Source organism: Oncorhynchus keta, chromosome 12 (assembly GCF_023373465.1).
Source record: "Oncorhynchus keta strain PuntledgeMale-10-30-2019 chromosome 12, Oket_V2, whole genome shotgun sequence".
Classification (NCBI taxonomy): Eukaryota; Metazoa; Chordata; class Actinopteri; order Salmoniformes; family Salmonidae; genus Oncorhynchus; species Oncorhynchus keta.
Genome location: NC_068432.1, coordinates 52605510 through 52615207, shown reverse-complemented (window position 1 = coordinate 52615207; position 9698 = coordinate 52605510). Strand labels below are relative to the sequence as shown.

At 50.3% G+C, this 9698-nt stretch overlaps 1 protein-coding gene across 1 annotated transcript in view; it reads right to left on the bottom strand.

Moving 5' to 3' along the window:
* Window positions 1-1794: 1794 nt before the first annotated feature.
* Window positions 1795-9698, bottom strand: part of LOC118379877 (uncharacterized) — a 44049-nt gene continuing 36145 nt past the window's right edge. Inside the window, exons 4-10 of the mRNA XM_052458748.1 lie at window positions 8767-9519; window positions 6925-7212; window positions 5449-5550; window positions 4970-5119; window positions 2895-3002; window positions 2224-2346; window positions 1795-1998 (exon numbers count right to left, since the gene is read on the bottom strand). Of these exons, the coding sequence (XP_052314708.1) occupies window positions 1795-1998; window positions 2224-2346; window positions 2895-3002; window positions 4970-5119; window positions 5449-5550; window positions 6925-7212; window positions 8767-9519 (1728 nt within the window). The remainder of the gene's footprint in view (window positions 1999-2223; window positions 2347-2894; window positions 3003-4969; window positions 5120-5448; window positions 5551-6924; window positions 7213-8766; window positions 9520-9698) is intronic.

Below are 9698 nucleotides of genomic sequence, written 5' to 3'. Positions count from 1 at the left end.
TGTGTTTCAAACTTAGAAAACAAAACCACTAGTGTTTGACTTGAGCTGAAATAGGCCCCTGTTTATATTCAGGAGCAGGATCTCCATTTTGTCATATTCACCTTTGTTGAACTAGGTAAGTCAGCTAAGAACAGGTCTGTTTTCAATGAGGCCTAAGAACAGTGGGTTAACTGACAGGTCTGGGGTAGAATAGACAGATCTGCCTTGTCACTGACAGGTTTGAACTTGCAACCTTCCGATTACTAGTCCAAGCTGACTGACTACTGTGGTAGAATAGGCCCAGCTGAAGCAGGTCTGGAGATTTGAATAGGTACATTCCAGCTGACTGACAGGTCTGTGGTAGAATTGCCCAGCTGACTGATAGGTCTGTTCACCTCGAATCAGGGATTCAAACCAGCAACCTGACAGGTCTGTGGCCCAATACGCCCAACCTGAACTGACAGAGTTGTGTGTTGTAAATAATCCTTCTATCCAGCTCCATTAAAGAGTCTCAGAAGAATATCCCAGCTGACTGTTTAGTTGTGGTAGAATAGGCCAGCTGAACTGAGTAGTGTAGTCTGTGTAGTTTCTGGTAGAATAGGTAGTTTACTGTTACTGTGTAGTTTCTGTGGTAGAATAGGCCCAGCTGACTGACAGTCTGTGGTAGAATAGGCCCAGCTAACTGACTGACAGTGTCTGTGTAGTTTAGAATAGTCCCAGCTGACTGGGGTCTGTGGTAGTGTTACAGTGTAGTTTGATGTTTGTGGTAGTCCAGTGTTACTGTACCTCAGCGTTTCTTATTCTTCAGTGACTGTGTAGTTTGAAGGCGTATTCCAGTGAGTGTTGGCCTCCACCATCATCTTTATCTGGCCTCGGTCAGATGAACTCAGTGTAGTTTATCTGTAGTCCAGTGAAACATAGATGAGATCAGTCCAGATGAACATCCTCTGTGTTTCAACACTGTAGTTTAAACACAGATGAACACTAGTGTTTGACTTGAGCTGAAATAGGTGCCGGTCCTGTTTATATTCAGGAGCAGGATCTCCATTTTTGTCATATACTATAACAGGAGCTGAAGCAGTAGGAGATTTGAGGCGCTGGTACATTCACATTTTAGAGTGACTGACAGGGGAAATTGGGGTTAAGTGCCTTGCTCAAGGGCACATCGATAGATTGTTCACCTCGTCAGCTCAGGGATTCAAACCAGCAACCTTTCAGCTACTGGCCCAACGCTCTTAACCTGAACTATTTGAGAGCTTGTGTGTTGTAAGATAATCCTTCTGTCCAGCTCCATTAAAGAGTCTCAGAAGAATATACACCGTGTAGTTTCTGTGTAGTCCAGGGGTACAGTGTAGTTTATCTGTAGTCCAGTGTTACAGTGTAGTTTCTGTGTAGTCCAGTGGTACAGTGTAGTTTATCTGTAGTCCAGTGTTACAGTGTAGTTTCTGTGTAGTCCAGTGGTACTGTGTAGTTTATGTGTAGTCCAGTGTTACTGTGTAGTTTATTTGTAGTCCAGTCCAGGTGGAAATAGTGTAGTTTCTGTGTAGTCCAGTGTTACTGTGTAGTTTCTGTGTAGTCCAGTGTTACTGTGTAGTTTCTGTGTAGTCCAGTGTTACTGTGTAGTTTCTGTGTAGTCCAGTGTTACTGTGTAGTTTCTGTGTAGTCCAGTGTTACTGTGTAGTTTCTGTGTAGTCCAGTGTTACTGTGTAGTTTCTGTGTAGTCCAGTGTTACTGTGTAGTTTCTGTGTAGTCCAGTGTTACTGTGTAGTTTCTGTGTAGTCCAGTGTTACTGTGTAGTTTCTGTGTAGTCCAGTGTTACTGTGTAGTTTCTGTGTAGTCCAGTGATACAGTGTAGTTTCTGTGTAGTCCAGTGTTAGTGTAGTTTCTGTGTAGTCCAGTGGTACAGTGTAGTTTCTGTGTAGTCCAGAAGCCTACCTCCATAACTCTGAAGCGTTCCGTCATGGCCGTGTTGTCTCTCTCCAGCTCTACCATCCTCATCCTCATCCTACTCATCTCCATCTTGGATTGATAAGGAGACAGGACATTACGTTAGCTTCAGGAACCTCTTTACTAGCCTGGCTACCAGTCTGTTTGTGCCATCATGTCACTCTTAACCATGTTTTGCATGACAAGGAGTGGCATCAAGGCACAAACAGACTGGTACCCAGGCAACATCTTCACTGAGATCAAATCAGATATCTGACATGGAGCATTCTGGGTATTGTAGTCCATCATGCTACACACCTGCAGGGTACTGTTGGTTCTGAGAAGGTCCTCGTTGTTCACCAACAGGCTTCTCATCTCCAACCTGATCTGGTTCCTCTCCTTGTCCATCTCTACGCTCTCTGCCTCCAGGAACTGGTTCCTCTGTGGACAAGAAGGGGACATGGAGGATATGAAGGAGGGAGGGAGAGAGGGGCAGGGAGGGAGAGAGGGGCGGAGAGGGGAGAGAGAGCGGGAGAGGGAGGAAGGCAGGGGGAGGGAAGGAAGGAATGAGGGGAGGGAGGGGAGCGAAGGACAGGAGGGAGGGAGGGAGGGAGGGGCGGAGAGGGGAGAGAGAGAGGGAGAGGGAGGAAGGCGGGGGGGAGGGAAGGAAGGAAGGAAGGAGGGGAGGGAGGGGAGCGAAGGACAGGAGGGAGGGAGGGAGGGAGGGAGGGAGGGAGGGAGGGAGGGAGGGAGGGAGGGGGGAGGGAGGGGGGAGAGAGAGAGGGAGGAGAGGGAGGAAGGCGGGGGAGGGAAGGAAGGAAGGAAGGAGGGGAGGGAGGGAGGGGAGCGAGGGGGAGCGAAGGACAGGAGGGAGGGAGGGAGGGAGGGAGGGAGGGGTGGAGAGGGGAGAGAGAGAGGGAGAGGGAGGAAGGCGGGGGAGGGAAGGAAGGAAGGAGGGGAGGGAGGGAGGGAGTGTTTTCATACTGCACCTTCTGACAGGCATCCAACTGCCTGGTCAACTCCTCGATGTAGTCTCTCTTGTTGGGCATAGCGACAGACGACACAGTGGAACGCATGTGGAGTTGGCTTGACATCCCCTGGAAGAACCAGGAGTCAGTCTACAATACTGATATACCTGACACTATAGTCAACAGCTGAGAAGAGGTCAGTCTACAATACTGATATACCTGACACTATAGTCAACAGCTGAGAAGAGGTCAGTCTACAATACTGATATACCTGACACTATAGCCAACAGCTGAGAAGAGGTCAGTCTACAATACTGATATACCTGACACTATAGTCAACAGCTGAGAATAGGTCAGTCTACAATACTGATATACCTGACACTATAGTCAACAGCTGGGAAGAGGTCAGTCTACAATACTGATATACCTGACACTATAGTCAACAGCTGGGAAGAGGTCAGTCTACAATACTGATATACCTGACACTATAGTCAACAGCTGGGAAGAGGTCAGTCTACAATACTGATATACCTGACACTATAGTCAACAGCTGAGAAGAGGTCAGTCTACAATACTGATATACCTGACACTATAGTCAACAGCTGAGAATAGGTCAGTCTACAATACTGATATACCTGACACTATAGCCAACAGCTGAGAAGAGGTCAGTCTACAATACTGATATACCTGACACTATAGCCATCAGCTGGGAAGAGGTCAGTCTACAATACTGATATACCTGACACTATAGTCAACAGCTGGGAAGAGGTCAGTCTACAATACTGATATACCTGACACTATAGTCAACAGCTGAGAAGAGGTCAGTCTACAATACTGATATACCTGACACTATAGCCAACAGCTGGGAAGAGGTCAGTCTACAATACTGATATACCTGACACTATAGTCAACAGCTGAGAAGAGGTCAGTCTACAATACTGATATACCTGACACTATAGCCAACAGCTGAGAAGAGGTCAGTCTACAATACTGATATACCTGACACTATAGCCAACAGCTGGGAAGAGGTCCATATACCTGACACTATAGTCAACAGCTGGGACAGCTGGGAAGAGGTCAGTCTACAATACTGATATACCTGACACTATAGTCAACAGCTGGGAAGAGGTCAGTCTACAATACTGATATACCTGACACTATAGTCAACAGCTGAGAAGAGGTCAGGCTACAATACTGATATACCTGACACTATAGTCAACAGCTGGGAAGAGGTCAGTCTACAATACTGATATACCTGACACTATAGTCAACAGCTGAGAAGAGGTCAGTCTACAATACTGATATACCTGACACTATAGCCAACAGCTGGGAAGAGGTCAGTCTACAATACTGATATACCTGACACTATAGTCAACAGCTGAGAAGAGGTCAGTCTACAATACTGATATACCTGACACTATAGCCAACAGCTGGGAAGAGGTCAGTCTACAATACTGATATACCTGACACTATAGCCAACAGCTGAGAATAGGTCAGTCTACAATACTGATATACCTGACACTATAGCCAACAGCTGGGAAGAGGTCAGTCTACAATACTGATATACCTGACACTATAGTCAACAGCTGAGAAGAGGTCAGTCTACAATACTGATATACCTGACACTATAGCCAACAGCTGGGAAGAGGTCAGTCTACAATACTGATATACCTGACACTATAGCCAACAGCTGGGAAGAGGTCAGTCTACAATACTGATATACCTGACACTATAGCCAACAGCTGGGAAGAGGTCAGTCTACAATACTGATATACCTGACACTATAGCCAACAGCTGGGAAGAGGTCAGTCTACAATACTGATATACCTGACACTATAGCCAACAGCTGGGAAGAGGTCAGTCTACAATACTGATATACCTGACACTATAGCCAACAGCTGGGAAGAGGTCAGTCTACAATACTGATATACCTGACACTATAGCCAACAGCTGGGAAGAGGTCAGTCTACAATACTGATATACCTGACACTATAGCCAACAGCTGGGAAGAGGTCAGTCTACAATACTGATATACCTGACACTATAGCCAACAGCTGGGAAGAGGTCAGTCTACAATACTGATAGTTTTTTTTAACCTGCTGGTCCCGCCTCCTGATGGTGTCGTAGGTTGAGAAGGGTGCACGTGGGGCGGTCACAGTCCGGGTGAAGGAGGGCACAGGGCTGGTACTCCTGCTGTTGTAGCTGTTGAACAGGTTCAGCTCTGATGTGGCTGGAGACAACCCCTCCTGCATGTAATCGAGTGGGAGGAGAGGAGAGGAGAGGAGAGGAGAGGAGAGGAGAGGAGACGAGACGAGAGGGGGAGAGGAGAGGAGACGAGAAGGGGAGAGGAGAGGAGGAGACGAGACGAGACGAGAGGGGGAGAGGAGAGGAGACGAGACGAGACGAGAGGGGGAGAGGAGAGGAGAGGAGAGGAGAGGAGAGGAGAAGAGGAGGCAGATAGAGAAAGAAAGACAAACAGGTAAATGGGCTGTACATAATAACATGATTCTATGCTCTCTAAGACAAACAAGATATTAGTAAAATAGTTGTTTCTGTACCACATAAAGTGTTTTACCTTATACTCTGACATCCGGTACATGCCAGGGTTGTAGTCCGTGGAAGCCGCTGTAGCGTAGGGACTGTTGAACACCCTGGGAGGACTCTCAAAACCTCCCAGCTAGACAACACACAGAAACAGTACATTGATAAAAGAAATGTTGTCTTTGACAATGCTATGCCGAGGATTCACCACTAGTGAAATGGTCATATTGTCCACGGTTAATTCAATACGGATTTTAATTTTGATATTATTGTAAACACCTGTTGTACACCAGTAGATGGCGCTGCATCATAAAGGACAGGTCTAAGGTGGCTCAAGCCATGCTCCAACAGTACAGACAGGTGGAGCAGACATACAGGTGGAGCAGACAGACAGGTAGAGTAGACAGACAGGTGGAGCAGACAGACAGGTGGAGCAGACAGACAGGTAGAGCAGACAGACAGGTGGAACAGACAGACAGGTGGAACAGACAGACAGGTGGAGCAGACATACAGGTGGAGCAGACAGACAGGTAGAGCAGACAGACAGGTGGAACAGACAGACAGGTGGAGCAGACAGACAGACAGGTGGAGCAGACAGACAGGTAGAGCAGACAGACAGGTGGAGCAGACAGACAGGTAGAGCAGACAGACAGGTGGAACAGACAGACAGGTGGAACAGACAGACAGGTGGAGCAGACATACAGGTGGAGCAGACAGACAGGTAGAGCAGACAGACAGGTGGAACAGACAGACAGGTGCTGGTCACACTCCATATCTCATTCCCCATCAACATCTACTGGCCCCTGGAAGAACCTACTACTGTCCCTCTCATTCCCCATCAACATCTACTGGCCCCTGGAAGCCCTACTACTGTCCCTCTAATTCCCCATCAACATCTCCTGGCCCCTGGAAGCCCTACTACTGTCCCTACTACTGTCCTGGCCCCTGGAAGCCCTACTACTGTTCCCCATCAACATCTACTGGCCCCTGGAAGCCCTACTACTGTCCCTCTCATTCCCCATCAACATCTACTGGCCCCTGGAAGCCCTACTACTGTCCCTCTAATTCCCCATCAACATCTACTGGCCCCTGGAAGCCCTACTACTCCATCAACATCTCCTGGCCCCTGGAAGCCCCTACTACTGTCCCTCTCATTCCCCATCAACATCTACTGGCCCCTGGAAGCCCTACTACTGTCCCTCTCATTCCCCATCAACATCTACTGGCCCCTGGAAGCCCTACTACTGTCCCTCTCATTCCCCATCAACATCTCCTGGCCCCTGGAAGCCCTACTACTGTCCCTCTCATTCCCCAACAACATCTACTGGCCTCTGGAAGCCCTACTACTGTCCCTCTCATTCCCCATCAACATCTCCTGGCCCCTAGCAGTGCTGGCCCCACCACCACCCCTGAATGAAATCCCTGGCTCCTGGAGGCCCACACCTCAACCCTGTCTTATTCCTCTGGCCTCAGTACCAGCCCCAAGTGGGCCCAGGCCTCTGTTCCTCACCCTGTCCGACATGGTGTCCCAGTCCCGAGAGGCCAGAGATTCCAGGGACCCGTGATAGTTTGGCCCGAATCTGGAACTAGCGCTGTCCCAACGGGAACTGTTCCTGGGTTCCATCCCGTTCACGTTCTCTCCCCCAAATGTTCCATTCGTATCCCTGGATCCGTTCCCCGGCACGTCTCCACTCAGGTACAGCTGGTATTTGGGGTTCTGGCGGACTTTGATGGGATTGGATGGCTCGTCTTCAGACGGGGGACTTTCAGGCCTCTTGTTGGGATTAAAGTCTGATTCCTGGAGGAAGAGGAGAAGATATTAAATATATGGATGGAGGGATGGAGAGAGGGAGAGGGAAGGGGGAGAGAGAGGGGGAGAGGGAAGGGGGAGAGAGAGGGGGAGAGGGAAGGGGGAGAGAGAGGGGGAGAGGGAAGGGGGAGAGAGACAGGGGGAGAGAGACAGGGGAGAGAGACAGGGGGAGAGGGAAGGGGGAGAGACAGGGGGAGAGGGAAGGGGGAGAGAGACAGGGGGAGAGGGAAGGGGAGAGAGACAGGGGGAGAGGGAAGGGGGAGAGAGACAGGAGGGAGAGAGACAGGGGAGAGAGGACAGGGGGAGAGAGACAGGGGGAGAGAGACAGGGGGAGAGAGGGGGACAGGGAGGAGAGGGAAGGGGGAGAGGGAAGGGGGAGAGAGACAGGGGAGAGAGACAGGGGGAGAGAAATAGGGGGAGAGAGAGGGGGAGAGAGACAGGGGAGAGAGACAGGGGAGAGAGGGAAGGGGGATAGAGACAGGGGGAGAGAGACAGGGGGAGAGGGAAGGGAGGATAGAGACAGGGGGAGAGGGAATCAAATCAAATCAAATCTCCTGACCCCTAGAGAGACAGGGGGGAGAGAGACAGGGGGGAGAGAGACAGGGGGAGAAGGAAGGGGGGATAGAGACAGGGGTAGAGGGAAGGGGGGAGAGAGACAGGGGAGAAGGAAGGGGGATAGAGACAGGGGTAGAGGGAAGGGGGAGAGAGAGAGAGAGAGAAATCAATAGTATAGCTGTTGACAGACAGGCGCACAGTACAGTACGGCGCAGGGAGCATTCGAATGGTATTTGAAGGTGCCATATGTTCAGGAGAGAGATCTGAGATTGTATCACGTGAATTCCACTGAACAGACATGCAACGGTGAGACGTGAACATGAGTGACATCGCTGTACAGCACAGTGGTAACAACATCCACACACACAGCAATGCTACAGCTCATTATGGATAAGAGCCTCAACAAGCCATTAAGTTGAGGTTGATTTGTTAGATGCAAGAGTTAGGGGTGCAGATGGACTGCTATTGGTCACGCATGCACAGACGAATGGACTGCTATTGGTCACGCATGCACAGACGGATGGACTGCTATTGGTCACGCATGCACAGACGGATGGACTGCTATTGGTCACGCATGCACAGACGGATGGACTGCTATTGGTCACGCATGCACAGACGGATGGACTGCTATTGGTCACGCATGCACAGACGAATGGAATGCTATTGGTCACGCAAGCACAGACAGATGGACTGCTATTGGTCACGCATGCACAGACGAATGAAAAGGCGGACGCACAATTGTGTTGATTGCTGTTGATGTGGACAGACAGACAGACAGACAGACAGACAGACAGACAGACAGACAGACAGACAGACAGGCAGACAGGCAGGCAGGCAGACAGGCAGGCAGGCAGACAGGCCATGCTGTGTGATCTTCATACGGAGTATGATCACTGGTGGACGTGGTCTCGGATGCCAACCAATCAGTGATCGGTGTGGTCAGTTCTTGGCCCTTTAGAAAGGAGCCTAATCTAGAGGTCTACTTACCGAAGCCAATCCAGAGCCTGCCATGGAATCTTTGTGAGAGCCACCCTGGTTCTGGCCCTCGCCCTTCTGGGAATGACTGTCTGAAGGACTCCTGGGCTGTGGTGAGCCTGTCTTCGTCCCCTTAAGGCCGGGCTGAGACTCCATGGGTGGAGGGGTTAGTTCGATAGAAGGTACCGGGTTCTGGTTCTCTACGGCGCTGCTGCTGTGAATGGCTGGGTTGGACTGGGAGGTGGACTTGGCCGTGGACATCCTGCCTGGGCTCTGTGTCTGTACTGTGGTACTACTGGGAGTGGCTGTGTTTGGGTTGGACTGGGAGTTCTGATAGGCCAGTACCTCCACAGTTCTGGCCGTGGACATCCTGATTGGCCGGTTAGAGTTTTCGGGCAGGGATCCGCCCATTGACAGAACCGGTGAGTCGTTTTCATTGACTGACGAGGAGCCCGAGAACTTGTGAATCAGGTCCTTGACACTCCCGGAGCGGGTTAGATTAGATCCTCTGGACAGCACCGTCCTCTTATTGGTCCCGGAGACCTTCTCTTCCTCCTCCAACGAGCTGCTCTGCGTCTTCCTGAGACCCCGTAGAGACGCAACCTCCGTGGGGGACAACGTCCCTCTGGTGCGGCCGTTACGGTTGACTGAGTCTCGGCCTTGCTCCGCAGTCGCGCTATGGTTGCTCGGGTTGATAGGGTTGCTAGGGTTGATAGGGTTGCTATGGCTGGATACAGTCCTTGTCTCTTTAACGGCAGTGGCTTCCTAAGAGAGAAATCTACGGTTTTCAACACAGTGGGGCTACTGGGTGAGGTTTCCCCTTTACGTACAGATCTAGGATCAGCTTCCCCTTCACCCGATCCTAAACTTAACCATTAGTAGGTGAAATGCAAAACTGACCCAAGATCAGCATTTAGGGGCATCTTCACCCTACTCCCATGAAA